The sequence below is a fragment of the Odocoileus virginianus genome, chromosome 24, assembly GCF_023699985.2.
Source record: "Odocoileus virginianus isolate 20LAN1187 ecotype Illinois chromosome 24, Ovbor_1.2, whole genome shotgun sequence".
In the NCBI taxonomy this organism is placed as follows: Eukaryota; Metazoa; Chordata; class Mammalia; order Artiodactyla; family Cervidae; genus Odocoileus; species Odocoileus virginianus.
The window spans coordinates 27813359-27839458 of NC_069697.1; the positions used below are offsets into that span (position 1 = coordinate 27813359).

At 45.2% G+C, this 26100-nt stretch overlaps 1 protein-coding gene across 5 annotated transcripts in view; it reads left to right on the forward strand.

Moving 5' to 3' along the window:
• The first annotated feature begins 3866 nt into the window (after positions 1–3866).
• Positions 3867–26100, forward strand: part of FMNL3 (formin like 3) — a 51326-nt gene continuing 29092 nt past the window's right edge. For 2 of the 5 annotated variants that reach the window (XM_020908205.2, XM_020908203.2), the window contains exon 1: positions 3868–4226. In XM_020908205.2, coding sequence (XP_020763864.2) covers positions 4101–4226 — 126 coding nt within the window. In that variant the 5' untranslated portion in view covers positions 3868–4100. Of the gene's footprint in view, positions 4227–26100 lie in introns of all 5 variants that reach the window. The other 3 variants (XM_020908211.2, XM_070454466.1, XM_020908206.2) reach the window with 2 other exon arrangements.

The window sequence follows — 26100 nt, forward strand, 5'->3', positions numbered from 1 at the left end:
CCTGACTCTCCTGCCTCCCCCTTTGAGGACCCTTGTGGCTACATTGAGCCCACCCAGATAATCCAGGATAATCTTCCCCTCTCAAGATCCTTAACTTAATCTCATCTGCAAAGTCCCTTTTGCTACATAAAATAACATATTCACAGGTTCTGGGGATTAGGATGTGGGTACTTTGGGGAGCCATTATTCTGTCTACCACAAGGAATAAAGCTGAAGACATAAAAATGCACAACTAATGTTAGGAGATGGAGTTTTCCTGCTGAAGCAAAGGACTCACGAATATTACAGCCAAGTAAGATAGGAAAACAATCTAGATTGAAGAGGCCTTGGGGTTTGGAGATGATAGAGATCACTAAATACTAGAGTAAGCTTTGGCTTTATCCCGTATAAAGTAAGAAAACTTTGAAGGTGGGTGAGCAGAGAGAGTCAATGATGAAAGAAGTAATCTAGCAGACTCCAGAAGACCCTAGAGTATGTAAATTTGGTAGTCAAGTAAAGCAAAAACAAAAGGTTTGGGATCAGGACTTCCCTGGTGGTTCAGTACAAAGGAGTCCACCTGCCAATACAGGGGACACGGGTGGTTCAATCCCTGGTCCAGGAAGATTCCACATGCCTTGGGGCAATTAAGCCCAAGTGCCACAACTACTGAGCCTGAGATCTAGAGCCTGGAGCCTCAACTATAAATCATTTTTTTAAAAAAAGATTGGGACCAAGAAACCGCTCAAGAGTGAATACCCTACTGTGTACTGTCTTGTCAAGTCTCTCCTTTCTGGTAGATGTTCCATGATAAATGACTGTTGAATTATTTCCTCTCTTGAATTCTAGTTTCTTTTTGTCTAGTGGAAGTTTTCAGTTGTGTTAAAATTCGCCTGTCCTAGAAGAGTCTGCTATGGCAATTGGGAAAGTGTGTTTGGAGTATGGGGGGAGGAGGAGAGGGGATAAGATGTGAGTTAATTGATTTGTCCAACTGACTGGAGGAGGTTGAGGTTTTCCAGAGCTTCAGAGGTTTGCAAAGACAGGGACTTCACTGTTTGGTTGTAAACAATAGAAACTTAACTCAGACTGACCTACAACAAAGCAGAATTTACTAGCTTTAAATAGCATCAATATGCCGATGGTTTTTAAATTGATATTGCCAGCCTGGATCTCCAGTCTCACACATACCAAAATGCTAGCGGCTACCTCAGCTTGGATGTCCAACCAGCAAATCAAGCTCAACATGGCTAAAAACATTGTTTCTGATCTTCCCTTTCTGGCTGTCCCTCACCAAATCTATTCCTCCCACAATCTTTCTTCATTTCAGTCAATGAAAACTCCATCTTCCCAGTTGCTCAGGTCAAATGCTTTGGAATTAATTTTCAATCACCCTCAACATCCAAACCGTCAAACAATTCTATCGGCTCTTTTTTCAAATCCATTAAAAATCTGATCATTTCTCTCTACTTGTGCAACTACCACACTGCTCCAAACTACCATCATCTCTTACCTGTGTTATTGTAACAGCCTTCTCACTGGTCTTCCTGTCCACGCCTCTATTCGTTTCATTTTCCATGCAGGAGCCAGAAGATCCTTTAAACCATAAGTTAGATCATGTTACTCTTCTGCTCCAATTCTTCCAATGGCTACTATCTTAGTTAGAGAAAAACCAAAGTCCTTGCAACAGCCTACACTATTCTGCACCATATGGCTTCTGGTTACATTTTTGATTTCATCTTTTTAAAAAATAATTAAATTAATTAATTTATTTTTGGCTGTGCTGGATCTTCATTCCTTCGTGGGCTTTCCTCTAGTAGTGGTAAGCAGAGGTGACTCTTGTTGCGGAGCACAGGCTCTACAGTATTCGAGCTTCAGTAGTTGCAGTTCTCTGGATCTAGAGCACCAGCTTAGTAGTTTGGTGCACAGGTTTGGTTGCTCAATGGAATGTGGGATCTTCCTGGACCAGGGATTGAACCTGAGTCTCCTGAATTTGCAGGTGGATTCTTTACCACTGAGCCACCAGGGAAGCCCTGATCGCATCTTTTACTACTCTTTCCCTTGCTCACCGCATTCCAGTCACATTGACCTCCTTCCTATTCCTCTAACACATCAAGCATAGTATGTACTTGACATTTCGTCTGGATCATTCTTCCCCCAGGTAGTCCCATGACTCAATTCTTCACTTCCCTCAGCTTTTTATCCAAGACCTCACCTTAATAGTGAGGTCTGCTCTGATCATCCTATTTAAAATTGTAACCCCCTTCACCTCTATTCCATTTCCTTTTTTTTTTTTTTTTTTTAAATTTTGGCTGTGCCAAGAGACATGAAATCTTAGTTGTTCCCTGACCAGGGATCAAACCCTCGCCCCCTGCACTGGCAGAGTGGAGTCTTAACCACTGGACCACCAGAGTAGTCCCTCGATTTTATTTTTGTTAACACTGATCACTAACACCTGTACATTTTATTTAGTCTATTGTCCACCTTTTTTCCTACCCAGAAGAGCAAGGAGAGTAAGATGTATGCTTCTTTTTTGGGGGGTGGTCATACCACATAGCTTGCAGGATCTCATTCTCTGACCAGGGATCGAACCCTGGTCCCTGGCAGTGGACCATCAGGGAATTCCCTGTATGCCTTTTTTGGTTTACAGATATGTCTTCAATGCCCCAAACAGTATCTGACATATAATGAACTTTTCAGTAAATACTTGTTGAATAAATGAATGAAAAGTCAAGGTGATAATTTCAGGCATGGCTGGAGTCAGGTTCTCAGCATGTTATTAGAACTCCTTCTTAGTTTTGCTTTCCTCTGCACTGACTTCATTCTCAAACAGTCTTGAGATCTTATGGTGATGGCATGATAGCCACCAGCAGCTCCAGATTTACATTCTCACAATCTAGCAGCCTTCCCACTCTGGGAAGAGAGTGCCTCTTTCCTGATGATTCCAGTGAAAGCCTTAGAAATGAGTTTTATATTCTGGGTCAAGTGTCAATCCCTAAAACAGTCCTAAAGGTAGAGCAAGAAGATGCAATGACTGGCCAAGCCTGGGTCATGGGGACCTCCTGGGACAGGCATGAAATTCTGCTCTACATAGACTCAGAACAGGAGAACGTAAAGTTCCCTAAAAGGAAATGGGGTGCTATCACATGAAGAGGGATATAGGCTCGGCTGGCAGAAACAACAGACGTCCATCACATAAATGATGACCCACCCAGCAGACCTCGTCCAGAACAGCATTATTGTCCTGCCTCTCCATTTTTACATCCAATCAGATCAACCTCTGAACGTTGGTAAGGTCCTCTCCTAACTGCCTTTTCACCTGTCTCTGTCAGTTAAGGTATTTCCCTATCCGTAAATGCCTGGTTCAAATATGATCTCCCTCATCTTGACTCTTTAACAGATGTGGTCTCTTTCCCACTTCTGAGCATCCTACTTGTTTCTACTTCTCTTGTAGTTATCTTTTCACACTGTGCCCTATATCTTACTTATTTGCGTACAATTTGAGCTGTTGTGGAAAAGGGCTGCTTCCCGCGACCAAGCCGACACCTCACGCCCTCAGCAACTGCGGTGATTAGATACGCACCAGGGCCGCCAGGGCGCGCCAAGTGCCAGGCGCGAGGCCTCCGGGAGGGAGGCGGGGAAGCGGGAGGAGGCGCTGTGATTGGCAGCTGCTTCAGTCAATCGGGCGCAGGCGGGGGCGGGGCGGGGCGGGCCGCCAGGGAGGCCCGTGGGCGAGAGGCGGGGCCTGCATGAATGGGGCGCGCGGCGCGCGGCTGCAGTCGGCGCTCGGGGGGGAAGCTAGAGTCCCGGCCCGGAGTGGGTGGGAGGAAGCGAAGTGCTGGGGGGAGGGAAAGAGCGCGGGGGGCGGGGAGGGGCAGCGCCGGGGCGGCGCGCTGAGAGCGGTGAGGCGGCGGGTGTGAGCGAGAGCCGTGGCCGCTGTGCCTGTCGCTGCGGTGCCGCTGTCCGCTGCGCCGCCTCCTGTCGGACCCCGAGGAGCCCCCGACCCGGCGGAGGAGTAGGGACTGGGGTAGCAGGCATTGAGGGAGGAGCTGGGTCCGAGCTGCCGAACCCAGGACCCCCGGGCGTGGAGGTGGGGGGGCTGAGGCCCCCAAGGGGGCCCCGCCGCGATGGGCAACCTGGAGAGCGCCGAGGGGGGCCCGGGCGAGCCCCCCTCTGTCTCGCTTCTGCCGCCGCCCGGCAAGATGCCGATGCCGGAGCCCTGTGAGCTGGAAGAGAGGTTCGCCTTGGTGCTGGTGAGAGCCGATCCTGTCCCTTCCCCCTACTACCGCCCCCACTCCCCGCCCCGATCTCAGCGCCCCGGGTGGGACTTTGCCCGGTTCCTCGGTCCGGCCCACCCCTTCAGTCAGGGCCCCCGACGGCCTCCGACCCCAGCGCCTTCCCAGGCGCTGAGCAGCCCCGTCGGGGACCTCCCTACCGAAGCGTCTACCTCTGGACACAGGAGGAGGGGTCCCTAACCCGGGACCGCCCCAGTATCAAGAGTTCTTCCTCTTCCCTCCCCCTTCTGCCGCCCTTCGCGCTTCTCCCCACTTCCCTGACAGTCTCCCCAGATCCCTGGGATTCTCATTTCTAAATCTTTGGCGGGAGAGGGGGAATTCAGAAGCTCCGGGCCGGCCCATTCCTCAGCCTCAGTCCGGGTTCTCTGACTGGGGAGACCGCCTCTTCTGTTAACATGGAGGCTTTCCAGGGAGTGGGTCCTACTCCCAGCCCAGACCAGATGTTTAGGGGAGAGGAGGGGGAATGGAGGGGGGCTGGCAGCTCGTGAAGGGGGTGGAATAAAGAGTGATGCCATTCTACTTATTTTCAGAACGGCCTGCAGGCATCCTGCAAAGTTACAGTGGGTTTGCCTAAAAGGGCTGAACATGTGGATAAACCATTTCACTAGTGTATTTTTCCAATTGAAACAATACACAAACCATCCTGCCTCCCCCACCACCCCCCTTTTTATGTTAAGCCCTAGTGGCTGGTTTTTGTTTTGTGCCTGTGCTTCTTTTTAGTCTTTCTGTACCGTTCCTAAGTGGTCTGTATGAGTGAGGTTTTAGGGCTGACTTTGGGACCCTCCTTTGATGTGGGGATTGGACATTGATGTCAGTGGCTGTCTGGACCCAGAGGATCTGATCGATATCACTAAGATGGAGACAGAGAATATGTTGGAGCTATAAATGAAATTTTGGAGAAAGTGAATTAGGTGATGGAACATTTGCTAACAGAGGTAAATCTTAGAGAAACTCGGGGAAATAGTTCCCAGTTGCTCCAAAAACTCTCTTAGAGGCAGTGCCCAATGCTGCCTTTATTGTTACTATGGTCAGAAGGGCTGACTTTGCCTTTGCTTGTGAGGAGGGATAAGTTGTGGACTTAGCAGCCTTATTGGATTTCATCTGCTTTGGAATAGGAAGATTAGATCTGTTGGCATCAGTGAAGCTGTCTAGAGATCCTGGCCTCTCCAATGGTGCAGAGCCTGACATCAGCCCATTGGTACTGTAGTGGGATCAGAGAGGGTCGACGGGGTTCCAAAGGGAAGCTGGCACCTCTCTTGCCCATCAGCCTTGGAAGGGCCTGAGGGATCTGAGCCACACATCCTGTGGCCCTCTGCATTTCCCCTGGCCTCCTCAGGGGGATGGGGTGAGTCAGTGATTACTAATGTGCTATGGCCATCTCAGAGGCTGAGGAGGAGAGCCTGGGACTTGGTGCCCTTGAGAACAAGAGCTCAACTGTTGGGGAAAAGAGTAGGAGGGAATCTGCACTCCAGTAAGGGTGTGAAAACCCCCATCGAGTGGCATGAGGTAGCTACAGAACTGGAGAGAAAGGACTGTTCAAAGGTGGACTGGATAGGGGGCTGCCTTAGGAAGGGGCTACCAGGCTGATTGTTGTGAGAGCTCAAAACCAGAGTTGGTCATGTCCTCTTTGGAGTTTGGTGAACACGTTTGTTTAGTTGGCCAGGTTAATGGCTTAATATTCACAAAATGTACAAGGTATCCTGATTACTAGCCAGCAAGCCCAGGTCAAGCCAGAGATCTGACCACTCACTTGCAAGCCTTCCTTTCTGTATAAAGTTTTTGATTTGTTTCCCTGTTGCCTTTGTTTTGATAATTCTGCTGCTGATGGGGAGTTGGGACAGGGCAGGCCCGGGGCTAGTTGTCTTAGGAAAGGAGGGGATTTTACCTCATTTTTCCAACACAGGGAAATAATGCTTTCTTGGAGATTTCAGTTCTTCTCTGGGACTCTTAAAGATCCCTCTTTCCTCTGTTCCTAAAACATGCCCTTTCCACTATCCTTTGGGAACTCCATTGGCTATTGGCTGTTTGACCCTGGAACAGGCTCAGGTGTATTTCCTAACAGCCAGGATAAGCTTAGTAGAGTAGAAAAGGCAGGGGCTCTGACTTAGCAATTGTCTTAACCTCTTTCAGCCTAGATTTTTTCATCTGTACAATGGGGCAAATGATTCCTATCCTGGTGGGATTTTGAGAATTACATGAGGTATGTATATAAAGTGCTTAGCACCAGGTACTCAGTATAGATTTGTTTCTTTTTTTGATTGTGTGACAGGTTGCTGCTTTTTCACCATTTTCTTTCCCAGATTGTCAGCCTCACTGTGGTTTATAAAAAAGTTATGTGTTGGTTTTGCTGAGGTGATGCGCTGGTGTCCTGGTTAAGCATATGCATTTTCAAGTCAAAATGGGCTCATATATGGCTCCTCACAGTCTCCAGTTAGCAAAGTATTTGACCTCCAGCAGGTTACTTAATCTCTGTAAGTCCCAGGTTCCTCTTATAAATGAAGATAATAATAGTATTTCCCACATGAGGTTATTGTGTGAATTTAACAAAATTAGAAGTTAAGTCCTTAGTTAGCATACTCTGGCATCTACTATATGCTCAGTAAATAGTAGTTTTTAAATGTGTAACTCTCAGCTGTGACTCAGATCTCAGAGCACTCGTATTCCCAGAAAAGTATTTTCAGTTCAGAAATCTGATGAAACCAGTTACCCCATTATGTATAGCCAGTCCCAGGATATGCTGCTGATGTCACATGGAGGGCTTCCCCAGTCCCAATATATCTGTGGAAACCACCCCCCGAAAAACACCCTGGCTGGGGAAGTTGTATCACTGCTGAGTCAAGACCACAGGCTCCCCGCTTTTTGGTGCAGACACATGATCTGATCCACAATCTGTCAGCTGAGGTTGGAGAACTAAGGTCTGAAGCCATGAGGTGGTTTGTGCAGGACATTGTTCCCAAGAGTGCCGCCCCAGTCCAGTGCCCTCACCTGGGGCTTTTCGTCCTGGTGTTCTGGAGTTCTCCTGGAGAAGGAGAGCCCCCTTCTCCGCTCTGGGGGCAGCTGACATCCCGGATGGATCCCCTCTGGCTGGGTCAGCTTCCACCATTTATTCTGTGTACAGTACAAACAATATTATTTTCTAGATGTGCCCTCATATTAAAAAGGTTGTAGAGAAGAAAAAAAAAAAAAAAGGTTGTGAAGCTGCTATGTTACACTGTTTCCTTGGGATCCTCCCTTACCGGGTGTCTTGGCAGCAGCCGCTATTCTGTTGAGGACTGAGAGTTTAGGATGGGCAGTTATTGGAGCTCCTCTTTATTAACACCAGGGTGAGAGCTGATCTCTGGTCTGGTAAAGCCCCCTCCTGTGTTTTGGTTCTGGCTGGATTACTACCCAGTCTTAGTTGCTCAGAAGCTAGTATGCTGGCCAGTCCTGGTGTAGAGAGGGGAGACAGTGGGCTTTAATGGTCTTAACAGGATAGCTTTTCTTGTTTGCACCCTGATTTTTCTATTTGCTGGCTTATTACAGATTTGAGATGAAGTCTGAAGGTTCTGATGCCAGAAAAAGCCCTGGATATCCCACAAGAGGAGGCTCTTAGGGCATGAGGGTGGGGCTGTGTGACAGCCTGTCCCTGCCATGGCCCCTCCTTTCACATTTCCCTGGTGATGACTGCTGACTTGGGGTTTTTGCTATAAGTGTAGCATTGATGTGGGAGCTAAACTGGCCTGGGTGCTAGTTGTCAAGAGACTTTGAGAGACCTCCTTTGACATAGAAAGGGGCTGGGAAAAACTTGGACTAAATATCAAGTTCCAAATCGCCATGGTGGAAATGTTTTTCCCAGCCTTGGGGATTGTGGTGAATTAGTTCAGGCTGGGATAGGACTTGGAGGAGGGAAAAGGCTCTTGACAGCAGCTCTGGCCAGAGGAACCCCCTTGTTAAGAGACCCCGCTGAGAAGACCCTAGGCCACAGAGAGAAACCTAATTCTTAGACTTTTCCATGTGGCCCTGCATTAGACTGGGGAGGTGGAGGGCTGAGTGGGAGAGGGATGGAACTGATGCAGTGGACTCCTTGTGATTTGGGGATGTTTTCATTGCTCATAGGGAGATTCAACCTCTTTTTCTTTTTCCTCTTAAAGTAATACTCATTCTCTAAAAAAAAAGTTTGGGCAATTTATAATTTAGATTGAAGAAAAAAGTCCATATTTTCTCCATTCCTTTAGCAAATGGAGACATGTGTTCTAAAACTTTTCATATTTGTTTCTCTGTGTAGAGTTTTGTATCAATACAATGTTGTGATAGTAGTGTGTGTGTATGTGTGTATGTATACATACACATATTTATCCAATATGGCTTTTTTTTTTTTTTTGCTTTTGTTATTTCAGTAGTTTTCCCAGGCTAGTCACTGTAAACATTTTTAAATGCTTGCACAATAGTCCATCAAGTGAATGTACTATTGTTAACTCTCCTCCTATTGTTGGACATTTAGTTGTTTGCTTCTGTTTGCTGGCATAAACAGTGTTGTGATGAATATCTTGGTGTACATTTTCAATAGTTAGAGTTTTCCTTGGGATAGAAACCCAAAATTGAACTTGCCAGATTGTAGGATATAATGTTTTTCAGGTCCTAAATATGTATTTCCAAATGATTTTTTAAAAAAGATTAGTGCATGTGAGTGTCTTTAAAGGGAGGGAGGAGGGTTGAGAATAGCTTCTTTTCTTCAGATTATGAAAATAAAACACTTTTAAAGCACATTTAGAAGTAAAAAGTTTGTTAAGTATAAAATACATAAAAAAGTATAAAGAAGAGAATTAAAATCACCTATAATCTGTCCATTTACTTTTAACATTTTGATGTACTTAAATTTTAACAATTAGTCATACTGTGCATATTGTTTTGTAAGTTGATTTTTAATTTGACTATTTTAAGCATTTTTTCATTTGTTTATTCTTCAGTATCGTGATTTCATATCTGCAGAATATTTCATAAGATAGTATTTTATTAATGCCTTTTATTTCCTCTGTCTCTCCTTTTTGTTACTATAATTAACACTGTGATGAATTATCTGTGCATAAATATTTGTGTGCATCTCTATTTCCTTGGAATAAATTGCTAGAAGAGAAATTACTGGACCAAAGGCCTTTGAGGAATATGCCTTCTAAAAAGGTTGTAACAGTTGGCTTTCCCACTGACAATGTGTCTCCTTTCTCGATAAGCTAATCATTACTGAATGGTTTAACTTTAAATACTTTTGCCAATTTAATTAGCCAGTATCTTGTAGTATCTTGCAGCATTAGTAGTAGCTTGTTCTAATTTGCATTTCTTTGAACATTTCCTCATAAGTGTTTTGGCCATCTTTTATATGTGTTCTTAGTTCTCTGTTGGGGATTTTATTATATATACATATTTCTGTGTAAAAAAATGTATACACTTTCTACACTTTTTCATGATGAAATATTTTGCATGAATGAAAGAGCATATATAACTATAATGTAAGATTACAATAATGATAAAATGGGTACTAGTATATCCACTGGGGAGTTCTTAGAATTGCTTCTCGCCCCTTGATTTCTTCTCCCTGCTTGTTTATCTGGGATGAGAAAGCCCTTTAGCTCAGGACCTGCGGGGTCTGTGTCTGCAGCTGGGACAGTCCAGGTGGCAGCCACACCAGTGCTTCATGGCTTCGTCTGGGGGGAAACAACTGCCACAGCTGGTGAGAACAGGAACTGGCTGTGGTGGAAATAGCTAATCTTCAATGAAGTGAAAAAAGAAGCCAAGGTGGAGAGGAAATGAGAGACCACAGATCCTCCCCTGCCCCTGGGGTTGCCTGGGAAGGCTGGTTGGAGCCAGGGCCCCAGTTCTGTGGTCGAAACCGAAGAATCTGCCCCAGAGGTGAGTGCAGTCGGCCCAGGGGACGGCGGCGCTGGCTGCCTGAAGCCAGCGTGTAATCTGGTTAGCCAGGCTGGTCACCTCCATTCTGGGGAACTGTTTCTCCCAAGCCTGAGCTGAGTTGAAGCAGTGCCAGGGAAAGGCCGGGGGTTCATTCCAGTTCGGAAATGCTCTTCAGAGAAGAGGAAGGACCTTTTTCTTTGAAGATAAGAAAGGGTGCTGTCTCCACATAGCCCCCACCCCCTGCTTCTTGTCATGTACTTGAGAGTCCCCTCTCTGAATAGCACCATATGGAAAGTTAGAGTATTAAGATTGTCATCCACGAAGAAGAAGGTTCTGGAACAGAGATGAACTCGGCAGCTAGAATTCCCGTGTTCCCATTTCCAGTCTCTCTTTGCCTCCCTCAGCAGAGCCACATTTTTATATCTTGTTTTCCTTGCATGGGAGGATGAGTCCCCCAGGAAAGATGTAAAGTTATCAGGCTGCCTCTTGTCTTTGAGATACTCTGGTTGTCTTCGCCTCCCACCCTCCTCTATACTTCTTCTGTTTTCATCTTTCTGAATCCTCTTCCCAGAGTCTCTTATGCTTTCTGTCTTCCATCACTTCACAACAAAATTGTGGGTTGGGAGTTTGTGTGTTGGGTAGAGGAGGACCTGGATAGGTTTTGGGGGAACAGCTTTCCCCACTCCCTTTACTAATATCCATATTCTTCTCAGTTTATAAAGTACTTTGAGGTACTTGAAGGGTGTTCTAAGTAATATTCAGAACCACAAGGGGAGAGCAGAATTATTTATGTGACTAATTTTACAAGTAGAGGAAGGATTTAGGCTGTTGAATACCCATGAAGGTACAGTTCTTGTCCTCATCTCTTTCCTTGTTCCCTCCTTATAACGCCTTCACATCCTCTCCCAGGTTATTCCCAGGGCTGGCTGGGCTGATGGTCCTGCCTCTGGGTCCCTGAAAACATGAAGGAGGAAATGATGTACTTTCCTCCTCCACTGCTTGCTCATTTCTACCCAGATCTAGACTAGAGAGTGTCATAGCCCTCCTCTGATTGCTCAGCCCCTCTCTAAGGAAGAGCAGAGCCTGAGCCTGGTGTTTGGGTACTTTCAGAGATGATTATCTAGTTTTATGAACTATCTGAAGTTTAGAGCAGAGTTAGTTTCCTCTCAGTTTTTACCAGCTTCCTTGCAGGGAGCTGGGAAGCCAGTCCCTAGATCCTCCTAGTATTTCCCATGAAGCCTTAAAAAACATGATATTTTGAAAGAAAAAGCACCAGTTTTGGAATCGGAAAACTTGGGTTCTGATCCAGCTTGATAGCCTTTTTTTCTCCCCCAACTGATGACCATTGGCAAAGCCTATAACTTTTCTGATTCAGTTTCATCTTTATGAAGTGATTATACCTACTTAACAAGGTTTTGAAGATGTTTAAAGTAGACAACAGTGAAAATACTGTGTAATCTCTAAAGGTTCTACAGTTAACTGTTTGTGGCATACACCTTACCCACTGTATACCACCTCTTAAAGTGGTTTTCACATGGGGGAGGTGTTGTCCCAGGGGGAGTTTTTGGCAAGTGAGGATGTTTTGGTATCGTACTGACTAGGGGAAATGGGGTGGCTTTTGACATTTAGTGCCCAACGACTAGGAATATTAAACATCCCACAGTGTTTGGGTCAGTCCCGCACAATAAAGAATGATCCTACCCAAAATGCTAATAGCACTTCTGCTGAGAATTATCTTCTGTTAATCTGTACTTCACTGTTTTGCGTTCCACTTGGGGATGAAGCTTTAAGGGCAGTAAAAGTAAAGGCAGAGCAACAGTTTTTGGTTTTGTCATGGTTTTCCCATTTCCTGGTACACCTTCAAGGAAGAACTGGACCTCCATCTTTTTATTATCTCTGTCTATAGGTTTAAGGGCGGATTCCCTGGTTCCTTCTGTACTGTGAGTTCTATCCTACAACTTGTCAAGAGCAATTTGGGGTACACATTTCACTGTTGACCTTTACTAACCCTATTAGCTCCTCAAGCCAGGGGAAGTGTTCTTTTAGGTTGGGAATATGTTTAAGAGCTCTTTAAACAGTGTTTCTGGATTTTTTGAGTAAAGGACCCTTTTGAAAATCTGCTTAAATTTGTGACTTCTGATTCTAGGCATGCACACAGCCCTTTAGGGTTTTAAACCCGTTCTTGGGTCTGCTAGGGAACCCCTGGCTTTGAGCCTAGAGGAATAGGAAGGGAGATGAGGAGAAGCCACTGCAGGAGCTCCTTCATACAGATAGTGCTCGATATTTTTATAAGAGGAAGGGAGTCGTTTATCAGTTCAGATAAAAGGATACCTCTGTTGGTGGATCCAAAATGAGAGCATGTTGAAACTTGGTTGACTGCCATTCAGAGGGAGATATCTGGCCCCTGGACATCTTAACTTTGACTAAGGATACTTTGTGGTGAGGTCTCCTGCTTTGATCCAGACCCTCAACCTCCAGGAACATCCAGGTAGGGATGGCAGGATGTACTTTGACAGGTCAGGGGAACCAGGGGCATCCTTGCAGTGAGGCCCAAAGGTTAGGTCATCTCTCTGTGTTTGGAGGTGTTACCTGCCCAAACTTCAGCTTTCTCCCACAGGCCTAAGGTCTCTGGGGAAATCCAGGTGGTTGTGGCTTCCCTGGGCATGCCTTAAAGGGGATTTTTGACATACAGTTTCTAGCAGTTACATCTATGCATAAATCCTTTTGCTTTCTACCTTTCCAAGAAAAACAAAAAAAGACCTTTGCTTTTATTGACTGCTCAGAATATTTCATACCAAAATTTTGTGAAGAAAAATTCAGATCTTTGGAGGGCTCTGTTTATTATGAAAAAAAAATTTTTTTCAGGACAGTGTTAAGAATGTTTTTTCTCGGTGGAGCCTCCCATCTCATCTTTATAGGAGTGGCTCAGTTTCTGCTCCACCAAATACCTAGACTTAACTCATATAGCTTAAGGAAAGAATTCACAACATTTGTTGGGTATATGCCACATGCTTTTACGTGAATTATCTCATTAAATGTGGCAGTTATTTTATGTCTGTTGTACAGGTGATGAAACCAGGGCTCAGAGGAATTAACTAACCTGGAGAAGGTCTCAGCTTAAATGTCACTTAGAGAGGCCTTAAGTAAAAATTTTTGTTTAGATATTTTTTTTCATACTAGAAGGATTGATAGAAATACAGCTTCTAAAAGATGCTCATATATATTTTAAAAAACAGAAATTTTTCTGGAAAAAAAAACCAGAAAATTTTCTGGAAGAATACAAATAAGCCTAATAATGGATACCTGTGAAATGCAGGGAAGGAATCATAATAGGAAGAATAGGAAAATCAAAGGGAATTTAGGTTTATATATTACGTTGACATTTCTTACAAGGAGAATGTATTTATGTGTTAGTTATACAATTAAAAGTTAAAGGAAAAATTCTTAATCTCATTAGAAATCAAAGAAATGAACATTTCAACGATACACTTGTATACAAATCATCAGGGCAAAATTATAAAGATTAACAGTGTCTGTGGTTGTCATTGGGCTCCCCTGATGGTTCAAATGGTAAAGAATCTGCCTGCAACACAGGAGACCCACGTTCGATCCCTGGGTCAGGAAGATCCTCTAGAAAAAGGAATGGCTGCCCACTTCAATATTCTTGCCTGGAGAATTCCATGGACAGAGGAGCCTGGTGGGCTACAGTTCATGGGGTCACAAAGAGTTGGACACAACTGAGTGACTAACACAATGACATGGTTGTCATTAATAGTACATTAATACACTGTTAGTGGTAGTGTAATTTGCTACAGACATTTTAGAAGATATTTTGTAGGGTCTACTGGTTTCATATGTGCATGCCCTTTAACTTGGTCATCTCATTTCTAGGAATCTGTCTTACAGAGTGGTTTATGCATGTGCATGAAGGTGCATGGAAAAGATCCTCAGGACTGCATTGTTTACAGTAAACATCTGGGAGAAACCTGATTGTCCATTTCCTGTCCATATCTATTCCTTTACTGTTCATCTGGTTACTTCAGGCAAATACTGGGAGTTATCCTTCATTTTTCCTTCTGCTTTCTCCATACCCAGTCTATTACCCTGCCAGTTCTATGTCCGAAAATATGTCTTGGATCTACCCATTCTATCTCTACTGCCTCAGTCCAAGCCAGAATCAACTCTGACTTGTATTACATCCAACAAATTGGCCTCCCGATTTCTTCCACTGTGCCTTTCTCCATCCTCACATCCATTTTCCACAAAGCAGCCAAATTTAAACTATAAGTCAAATAGCATCATTTCCTACCTAGAAATCTTTTTAATGGCTTCCTTCTTGAAGGAAAAAAACAGAAAACTCCTGGCCCTGGCCCCTAAGAGTGCATTATTTTGACTCCTGCTGACTTCTTTAACCTTACTCACCTTCCTGATTTCTGGCCTCCACATTAGCCTTCCTTGAGTTAGGACAAGTTCCTTCCTTGTCTCAGGGCCTTTGCACAAGCTGTTTCCTCTCCAGAAATGCCTTGTCCTTGGATTTTCAAGTGGTTCAATCTAGTTTATGCTTCAGGGTTCAGTTTTAATAATATCACCTCTCAGAGAGGCCTCTCTTCCTTATTATTCTCTATCTTAGCATCCTATTAACTTCTTTTGTATCATTTTCTATTTTAAAATTCTTTAATTGTTTATTATATGTCTCCCCAGACTATTGATTCCAAGAGGGTAGAGTTTTTCTGTATGCTTATCACTGTCCACCCCAATACCTGGCACTGGGTAGGCTCTCAATAAATGGTTGTGGCTGATGGAAATCTCCAAGATATGTGTGTGTGTGTGTAAATAGTCTAAAAGGGGAATTAAAAGAAGACTATATATAATGCTTTATAAAGCAGTGCGTTTGTATGTAAATATATAGAAAAAAAGGCCTGGGACAATCAACACCAAGCTGTGGGTTCCTGTGGTTACCTGTGGTTACCTGTGGAGGGGGATGGATTGAGTTGGGGACCGAACAGTGATTCCTTTTTTATTCTATAAGCATTTGAGTTGATTAATTTTTTAAGCTACACATACCCACATATTTGTTCCTCCTTTAAGGGAAAAGGAGGAATAAAAATAGGGGAGGAAGACTCAATTTTTGCTGTAAAAAAAGAAAGCTCCTGTCTCTCACTCTGCACTGATCCAAAAGAAGAGAGCGGGAGGGAGAACGGACACCACTGGGGTCATTCTCTGCTCTGTACTGAGCTTGAGACTAGTTTTCATAGTAGGAAGAATCCTAAGAGATGCCCTTATGCCCTGAGGCTGTATTTTAAATTCATAAATGTAGGCACAATCTCGGTCCCCTGGACACAGGCAGGTTGTATTTTAATTTCATAAATGTAGGCACAATCTCGGTCCCCTAGACACAGGCAGGTTGTATATTTTTAGCCTCTTTCATTTCTAGGCTGTTGAAAGCTGCACCTCCAGCCTCAGCAGAACTTTAGCAAATGAAGTTAGCAAAGAGAATAAACGTGAGCTCTGGGCTTCACTGCAGCTAAGCCTCTCAAAGTTAAGTCAGTTCAGCAGCTGGGAGCTGACTTAGGAAACTATGTTCTCTAGATTCTAGTCTCCCAGAAACATGGATAGCTCATCATTTTCACAGCTGATGTTTGTTGCGTGCTAATGGTAGGCTGGTCACCTGGCAGACTCTTTATACATGTTATCTCACTTAATCTCCACAACTTTATGAAGTAGTTATTATTATCTCCATTTTATAGATGAGGAAATGGAGGTCCAAGAAGGCTAAATAGCTCACCTAGGATCACACAGCTAGTAGGTGGTGAAGTCAGAATTTGAATCCAAGCAGTTTGACTCCAAAACCCACATCCTTAACCACAATCTCCTTCTCTTTCTGGGGTCAGCACCTCCCTCGCCTTCAGTATTGCTTTGGTGGGGTTTGTGTACATTACATCTGAAATCAGGGGAAGTAGGACAAGTCATTTTTTGCTGAGAGGTGTGGTGGGAAGGTCTGGGCTTTGGAATCCCAGCCAGGCTTGGGTTTGAATCCCAGCTATCCCCGAGGACATTCACTGTCCAGCAAATGTTTCCTTCTTCATTTACTCTGTGCCAGTGATACCACTGGGTATACAGTGGTGAAAAACAAATATCACCTCTGCCTTCATGGGGTTTATGGGAATGCAGATATTAAACAAATAAGTACAAAGCCAAAGAACAGGTTGTTAGGAGACAGTGTAACCAACACTCCCCTCTAAATGAAGGCCAGAGGCAGCTTTGGGATCTATGAGAGACTTTATACTTTCATCTGATTTTCCTTCCTTTCTTGCTTTATTAAGAAGATAGGTCTTAGGTGCCCACTGTATATACAACACTTTCTTGAGTGCTTTGAAGAATACCAAAAAATAGAAGATAATTGGAAAGACAAAATACACATTTAGAACTGTATTTTGAATGACTAGGGAATTAAAACACATGCATGTCCTCGGGTTATCTGTGTGCCTCAGTTGTTTTATCCATAACGTGGGGTTACTGTTTGTCTTGCCCAGTCACATGTTTTGTGAGAAGACCAAATGAGATCATGAGGTGATGAGGGGCCACATAGCTCCAAGCACAGAAGGACTTAGAGGGTTAGGGAAGGATTAGCGTGGCCTAGGATCACTAATCAGGCAGTGCTCTCAGAAGGACGTGGACTTGAAGTCAGGTCTTAAAGGGGACAGGTGTGGATTAGGAGAGAGGAAGCTGAAGGCTAGAGCAGAATGGGAGGGGAGTAAAGAGGAGGAATGAACTAGATCTGTGAAGGGCAGCCAGGAGACCCACCTGTCAGGGTAGAAGATCCTAGTTCTAGACACAGACATGAGCTTGGATCAGAACAGTTGGTCAGTTCACAGAAGGTTTTGTCTGAAGAGCCCCTGATTGTTAGAAAACGCTCTGGAGGCCTTCCTGCCCAGAGTTTCAGCGGGGACTAGAGATTCGTTGATAAGTGGTTCCTGGCCACTCGTGGTCTTGCCTGTAACAATGAATGATTGAAATATACAAGAAAAAAAAAAAACAGTCCTTACAGGTTAGAGAATCCGAATAATTTGATTAAGGTAAAACTGGTTGGAAGATGATCACAGATGTCAGCCCTGAATTGCAGCAATCTAAGGGCTTCCCTGATGGCTTAGACGGTAAAGAATCCGCCTGCAATGCAAGTGACCCAGGTTCGATCCCTGGTTCAGGAAGATCCCCTGGAGGAGGAAATGACAACCCACTCCAGTATTCTTGCCTGGAGAATTCCTTGGACAGAGGAGCCTGGCAGGCTACGTACAATGCATGGGGTCATACAACCCATGGGGTCACAAAGAATCGGACACAGCTGAACAATTAACACTTTCACTTTCAAAAAATATAGATGCTTCTATTTCTAGTCACCAAGTTTGGGGCTAATTCTTGCCTTTGCCAAACTTATCTTGCCTTCCTTTAAAGTGGAATGTGGTTGGGTACTGAATAATTTATATAATTAACAATACCTTGTTATGTTAGGTGTTCATTTCATACTACTCATTGCAGAGTGTCTAGCGCCTGTGTTCTCCTTTCCGCTTGCCAGTGTTTTCTTGTACACTGTATTAGGGTGGGGGGGCAGTGGGATGCACCCTCTCCCAGCTAGTCACCCAGGCTGGACACCTGGGGCTCGCTCTTGGCTGCTGCTCCTCGTCCTTCTGTGTACCTGCACCGCCGTGGTTGGTCCTCATCTCTTGCCCGGTCTGCTATAGTAGACTCCTTAGGGGTCTCTCTACTCCAGTCTTGCAGACCCAGCCCCACCTGTCTACTACTCCCGCCCCCATTCATCTTCACAGCCATATATAAAGATCTGGGTGATAGGTTTTCTAAGAAAAAAGAGTAAACCTTGGGATGGGAAAGAACTTTGCACATCCGAGGAACTGAAGGAATGCCAGATTGGTCAACAAGGATGCTAAAGAGACGTCAGGGATTGTAGAAGAAAGGTGATCAGGGCTCAGGTCATGGAACCTTATCAGCCTTGATAAGGAGTTTGGGGAGAGACCCGATCTGTTTTGTAGTGTGAAGAGCTCACTGTCACTGCTGTGTGGGGAGTCCTGGAATCTGGCTTCCCTCCGGGCAGCCTATTGGCCTGAGTAAGACCAGGATCCACAGTCAGCTCTGCCTAGCAGGGTGATTGAGCCCTCTGCTCTTTCAGGTTTGACTGGTGTCCAGCCCTCTTTCCTATACCCACCTCAGGCCAGAAAGGGCAGTGCCTCAGCTAGGCTGGCCCCAGTGTTTGGCGTGCCTGCCCGTGGCCTGAGCCTATAATTTGATGGGTTGGCTGGTTACAAAAATAAAAAGTGTGACCTATAACTAAAGCTGAGTGGATTCAGTAAAGAGGGAGCTTTTAATTTGCAGAGCTCCTGGGCTGTGTTTAACTGGAAGAGAAATGTGTCTCCTCCCTAGGCACTGCTCCATTTTCTCCCTGGAGTACCTGCTCTGGGTGAGTTAGGGTTTGTGGGCCTGGGGGGGGGAGCTTTAGGGAGATATTTGCAAGGGATGTTAGGGTCCAACAACAGGTTTGATGGGGCTTCCTGGGAGGCTGGCATTATTCAGTTGCCTCTCAACCCATTGGGAAGCTTGTAGAGTTTTTATTTTTTTCATTTTATAAGTGATACATTTTAAAACTATATTTATTTAGCTGCATCTGGCCTTAGTTATGACCCACAAGAGGCACATGGGCTCTTGTGGCTTAGCTGCCCCGTGGCATGTGGGATCTTAGTTCCCCAACCAGGGATCAAACCTGTGTCCCCACATTGGAAGGCAGATTCTTACCCACTGGACTACCATGGAAGTGCTGAAAGTAGAATTTTTAAAAGTTGATTGTGTGATCACTCATTTATTCACTCAACACAAATGTATTGAGTGTTAGCATTTTAGACATTGGGAGTCCCACAGTGAACAAGAGACAGAGGGACTCGCCCCATGGATGTTGCGTTGTTGGTGGGGACAGTGATCAGTGCATACACAGATCTGTATGGAATGTTGAGTAGGTATAAGTGCTGTGAAGAAAAACAAGCTAAAGGAATAGAGAGGAAGAGTGGCAATATTTTAGTGAAGTGGCAGTTTGGGGGGTTGAAGTACAAGAGAAGAGTGAAACAGTGAAGACGACTCTGTGGACTCCAGACCCCAGCTCCTGAGAGTCCCCCAGGGCAGGGGGTCTGTGGGCAGCACAGCCGGTCTGGGCAGGGTTGGGTCCATGCTGCTCATCCAGGGGCCTGGCTGGTTCCTAGCCCCAAGTGGGCTCAGTCAGAGCCTGTGGTTGCCTCTTCCTGGCTCCACTTGTCAGAACTGTCTGCAGGGCCAGGCAGGGTGCTGATTAACTGTAAATAGATACTTGTCTTTTCAGGGCTCCTCAAGCCTGATTCTCTTAAGATTTCCTGAAGTCACTGTGTGTTCTTGGCTAGAGGAGGACTAAGAAGGCTGGCTGGGAAGCTGTAAGTAGTGTCAGGGTTCCTTCAGCCTGGGACTGCTGCTCAGCCTGGCCTTTTTTCAGGACCCTGGGGCTCCACGGATTTGGAGTTGAATCCCAGCTCTGCCATTTATTAGCTCCATGACCTTGGGCCAGTGCCGTGACTTCCTTGAGCCTCAGTTTCTGTGTCTGCCTAATCAGGATAAGAGTACTTGACTTCTAGGGATTTTAGGAGACTTAAATAAAATTTAAGGGTCCAGGGCAGTGTCTGGCGTGGTGGGTGCTCAGTGCATTTTAAGTAGAAATATTATTCTCAGTCCACCAACCTCTTCAAGTCAGGGTTGCTAAGTCACTTCAGTTGTGTCCAACTCTTCGCGACCCCGTGGACTGTAGCCCACCAGGCTCCTCTGTCAATGGGATTCTCCAGGCAAGAATACTGGAATAGGTTTTTGTTGCCTTTCTCCAGGGGATCTTCCCGACCTAGGGATCAAACCAGTGTCTTTTATGTCTCCTGCTTTGGCAAGTGGGTTTTTTACCACTAGCACCACCTGGGATGCGCTCAAGTCAGGGATCTGGTATTAATCGAGAAATATGGATTATTGTTGATGGGTAAGAGGCTGGTTCTGTGAACCTCAAAGTTATAAATTCACTGAATTGCATACCACACATTAATCACCTTGCTTTTCTTCTTGATGTTGTTGGCCTTGTCATGACCTCTCCACAGGCCTTAGGACCTCCAGGAACCAGTGTAGCCCTTGGCCTATCCTTTAGCACCTTTCATCTCTAATGTAGCCATGGAAGGAACTTGAAGAGCCTGTAAGGCATTTACCAAGGCTAGAATAGCCAGCCTATGCCTATGAAGTCCAGACCTGTGCTCCTGGGACTGTACTGAACTCTGGGGTGGTGGTGGCTCATTTGCAGACTGAAGGGGTCAGAGACTCCCTTTCTTTTCAAAACCAGTCTCAGAATGATGCCCAGATAATGTTCTAGAACAGATGGACGTGAGATAGCTAAGTGGGAAAGAGCATCTTTGTTTGAATCTTCTGTGTCCAGAGTATGCTTAGGCCCCTTTGGACAGACTTCTGGTTTATGGTTGTGGTTATTTTGTTTTCACTTGCTGCTCAGCGGAATCAGCATCACACAAACACTCATTATCCTCAGCCCCTTGGCAGTCAGGGCACTTGGTAAATCCCTTGTAAAGTGCTCACGTCTGCAGATTATTTTCTGATGCATCTGGCATGAGTTCCAGATTGATGGTCCAATAGCAGCTATTAATTGCTCCCTTTGGGCTTGCCTAATTACTGCTGGCATTGTGGGTGAGTAAGGGATTAAGAGTCTCTTCTGCATTTATGGGGTAGCAGGTCCTGGTGAGCTCCCAAAGCATTTATCTGTCATTTCCCCAGAATACCCTTGTTAAAAGTTGGGAGCAAAACCTCTGGAGTTGAAGGGTCGGCAGCTAGACAGCGTCTGGTGGCAGCAGGCTTCTCGGTTGATTCCCTCCAGGAATTGTAAAGAAACCATCTAGTATTTGTTGCCTATGGATGCCTGTAGGGAAATGTCAGGTGGTGTCGCAGTGATATAAAAGCACTGCCGGCTGCTTCTGACTGTCTCAGAGGCAAGAGGGCAGAGGCTACTCCAGCCTTATCCCACCACGGCTAGATGAAGAGTCACTCAGTACTCTGGAGGGCTTCTGAGGCTGCGAACTGAGAATGGTGAAGGTGTCATCTTCCTCGCCTGGAGACGGAGAAGGGAGATGAATGCTATACCACTGCTCAGAGCCTCCCGAGTGCAGCCCGGTGTTCATTCACTCAGCAAGCACTTACTAAGCACTTAGAATTGTGTTAAGTGCCAGAGAAATGAAGATGACCGAGCCAGTGTCTGCCCCCAGGAGTTCAGTCTGAAGGGGAAGACAAACACATTAACATCTAATTGCAGTCTTCAGCTTGGGAAGTACGACGGTGTAGAAAGACAGGAGCATCTGGGCAGCACAGAGCAGGGCTTGGGGAATGCTGCCTGTAGGAGGAAACCTCTGCTGGCTAAAAGGATAATTAGGAGCTGGAGAGAAGTGTGGAGGAGAAGGCATTCCAGGTAGAGGGGCAGCGTCCGGGCAAGGCAGAGTGTAATGTGCTCAGAGAATCCTTCTGGAGCTGCTCGGGGCTTTTGGAGTATAAGGTGTAAGGCAGACAGTGGTGAAAGGATTTTGACTGCTCTGTGGATGGGCTTCCCTGGTGTCTCAGACAATAAAGGACCTGCCTGCAATGCAGGAGACTTGGGTTAAATCCCTGGGTTGGGAAGATCTTCTGGAGGAGGACATGGCAACCTACTCCGGTACTCTTGCTGGAAGAACCCCATGGACAGAGGAGCCTGGCGGGCTACAGTTCATGGGGTTGCAAAGAGTCGGTCACAGCTGAGCAGCTAAGCACAGCACAGCAGATGAACCACACGTCATGCTTTTTGGTAGGAGGGTGGCATGGTCAGATTTTGAGGTGTCAGTGTGGCAGCCGTGGGAGGGGAATCGGTTGGAGGTGGACAGCTAAGTAGATGCCTGACAGTGCGGTGATGCTGGTGGCCGCCTGAACCAGGGCTGGTTTGTGTGGTAGAGACTCAACAAATAGTTTGAAAGATTAAATTTAGGGAGCTTGATGGATCAAATTTGGTATTAGAAAGGTGGAGATAAGGGGAAAAGGAGGAATTCAGGATGGCACTCAGATTTCTAGCTTGAAATAGAAATGCATACTTGAGAGAGTCATTGGTATCTTCCCAGGTGGTGCTAGTGGTAAAGAACCCTCCTGCCAGTGCAGGAGACATAAGACATGTGGGTTGCAGGTTCAGTTCCTGAGTTGGGAAGATCCCCAGGAGGAGGGTGTGGCAATCTACTGCAGTATTCTTGCCTGGAGAATCCCATGGACAGTCTACAGTCCGGACATGACTGAAGCAACTCAGCATGCACGATGTCTATCGGTCAAATAAAATTTGGAGCTTAAACATTCTCATGCCTCTCTCTATATTCCCATAGACAGCACAGCCGTTTAGCGTGTCTGGGAGGGGACAACTCCAGGGACTTCAGCAAGGTCACAAGGGGAGAAACAGAGTTGTGGAGAAAAGTAGTTAGCTGAGGGGACCGAAAACAGAGATTTGTGGTTAAACCTCAGCTTTGTAGACCGCAGGTTTAACCTGAGGAAGTCAGGAGATTACGGACAAGCGAGGGACTTGAGATAAGGTGGAACACTAAAAACAACTTTCTTTGAAAAATCTCATTCAAAAGATCACTCAGCAGAACACCTTAGTGAGGGACTCAATTCTTTCTCCCCAAACTCTGGTCCCAGCTTTCCTGTCAATCCCTTGGGTGGCCATTGGTATTTTCAGTCTTATCTTCCAAAGGGGTGTATGTGCAACTGCTCCAACCTAGAAAATTAGTAAACATGTAAGTAAATATATTTAACCTATACTGTTCAGCTGCACGTATAGACTGTCTTTTATGTATTTTAAAGTACTGTGAAATTATATTTTATGTATGGGCTTAGAAGCTGTCTTTGAATTACCTGCGACTCCTGGAGTAGTTCATCCCAGTTACCATTTATAGAGCCCTTCTCCTGGGCCAGGCCACATGCAAAATACTTTTCGTTCATTCATCCCTTCACTGAATTCTTGTAGGAGGTAGAGATTGTGATTCACATTTTATAGATGAAGAAACTGAAGTTCAGAGAAGTCTAGTAACCTTCCCACTGTCTTATGAAAAGTACCAAGACTCAAATCTAGGTCCTCCCTGTTCCAAAGCCCATGCCGTTATTTATAGATGGCTCTGAATGTTTAAAATGCCATTCAGATATGAAGGAATTGTCACTGGTGGTATCCAAGAGGAAGTTCTCTTGGCTTTCTGCTCTGCATGGTGTCCCTCTTCCTGTGAGACAGAAGCCTTGAACTTCAGGTATCCGGCACACATACCTCGTTCAGCTAGTTTCACCCAGTCTTGCTGGACAGGGAAGCACTGTTTAATGATCAACCAAAGTCACTCAGACAAATCCAGGTGGGCCTTTCCAAGTTAGAGATGGAGATTTGATTTCTTTGAAAGGAGATGGCAAGATATGGCAGAAAAAGGCATGTCCTGTCAAAAGTTCTGTTGGAGGCCACATATCTGGGTTTGAGTCTCGGTTCTGCCTCATTCGGTATAACTTCGAGCCAGTTGGCCTCAGATTTTTAATTCTCTCACCAGTTAAACAGGCATAGCACCACTTAACCTCCGCGGGTTACTGAGAGCAGTGACCACAGTGCCTGGCCTGTAACAGACGCTCAGTAATGTCTTCCTCCCCATCTGTGGCCCTGAGAGATCATGGCACCTAAGCTGTCAGACATTGAGAGAAGCAGGCCGGGTTCAGAGTCTCTCTGGGTCAAGGGGTGGGAGCTCCTATGAGGCTGCCTCTAGACAGGTGTTTTTTTGGCTGGACAATCAAATGAGATACAAAAAAGCAGGGACACTCAAAGATGGGGCTGGGGGTGTGGGTCGTCATGACCCCTGTGTCAAGCTCTGGCCTTAACAAGTATGAGGGAGGGACAATGTTGGGAAGGTGGGTTGTGGATCAAGAGCAGACTGGGGTCTTTATGTTTCCTCCCCAAAGAGGCGAGGTGCTCTGAGGCCCTGAGACGGACCCCCACTTGAGAGCAATTGGAAAAGCCAGGAGAGAGAAAAGACTTGTAGTGCCTCTCCCCAGCTGATATGACTGGTGCTGGGCCTCAGTTTGTCCTTCCATAAAGCAGGAGTCATGCCTCTCCCACATGCAGTCTGGATGTAGGAAGGGATTCATTAGGTTTTATGACTTGATGATAAGCTCCTGGATTTATAATGAGACTCCTGGAAATCCAGACCCAGTGGAACTGGGTGGGGTAGAATGCTGTCCCCAGCAGGCCACCATCATGGGCAACTCACAGCACCTATTAGGCTTCTTCTGTATGTTAGATTGTCCAGGAACATGTGAGATCAAGGGAAAGTCCATGCCCTCAGGAAGCTTACAGTCTAGTTCAAGAAATAAAACAGAATTTGAAAGAAAGGTGAATAGTAATATGGGAGTGAAATCATTTTTTTTTCATTAAATCTTACAATTAAAAGATCTAGCTCAGCCCAAAGTAGATATTTATAAGCCATAATTTTTCCTTTTTTTGGTAAACATATAAGAGTTATTTCCAGACAAAACAAGACTTCCAGTTGGCACAGTGTATGGTGCCTAGAAGACACTAAAGGAATGATGGAGTATAATCGTGGATGGGAAGCGAGGGCAGTAGCCCTGCAGAAGTTCAAGGGATGGAGTGTGCAGAGGTGTGGGTTGTTTGAAGGGGGCTTCATGAGGCACCTTGATCATATTAATCCTGAAGGATGCATGCAATCTGGAAAGGTTCAGAGAAACGCTAAAACAATTGGTTGTCTCAGAGGAGGCACTGTGTGAGAATACAAAGTCAGGATCAGACCTGGGTTCAAACCCCAACTCCTTCACGTACTAGCTTTGTGACCTTGGGCAAGTTCCTTGGCCTGCCTTTCCGAGCCTTTGTTTCCTCACTTGTAAAATAGGAATGATTTTGGTCCTAACTCCATAGGCTAGTTGTGAGAATTAAATGAGATAATTTATGTAGAGTTCTTATCTCAGTTTTGTTAATAAATGTTATTAGCTTTTGTCATTATTCCATTTTTCATTTTAATAGTAGTGTCATTAGTATCCTACTCATGCCCACTGATTTACCTTAGTTCCTAGGACCTTATGTCATCTGGCCATTTTCTGCCTGCTGTAATTTCCTGAAATATGCTTTCATTCTATTATTGCAGATCACTTGACGACTCCTGGACTTTTTATGGTGTTATGTGCTTCTGTGTACTTGCAAATGCCATGTCCTTGCCTAGAATATCACCATCTTCCCCTGCTTAATTGCCTTTGCCTAACTTCCTCCTGCTTGATGTTTTAAGAGTAAATCCTATAGCATTTCTTCCAGGAAGCCTTACTTGACTCCTCTGTTCCGTTGCCTCCCTGGGATCCCACAATGCCATATGCCACTGTTTGACAGCAGTACTGTGTGCACTCATCCCTGGCTTGCTGATCTACCTTGCCCTCTGGATATAAACTTTCTGAATGTAGGGATCCTACCTTATTTATTTTTATATCTCCAGCTTCTAGCTTAGTGACTGGCATATAGTTATTTTCTGCTAATTGTTGAATAAGAAATCCAAACCAAAAACAAACAAAAAACCAAGAAGAACACAGCTAGCTTTATGTGTAACATTTATTACCTAGTTCTGATTTAAATGCTTTATGTATATTAACTTATTTAATTGTCATAGCAACCTTAAGAAGTAGGTACTATTTATACCTCCATTTTACAGATGAGGAAACTGAGGCTCATAGAAATTAAATAACTCTCCCAGGACCACACTAGTAAGTGGTGGAACCAAGATTCATACTAGGGCAGTGTGGCTCCTCATTCTGTGCTTTAGCCACTCTTTGAGATTTGTGATATTTATTGAATGCC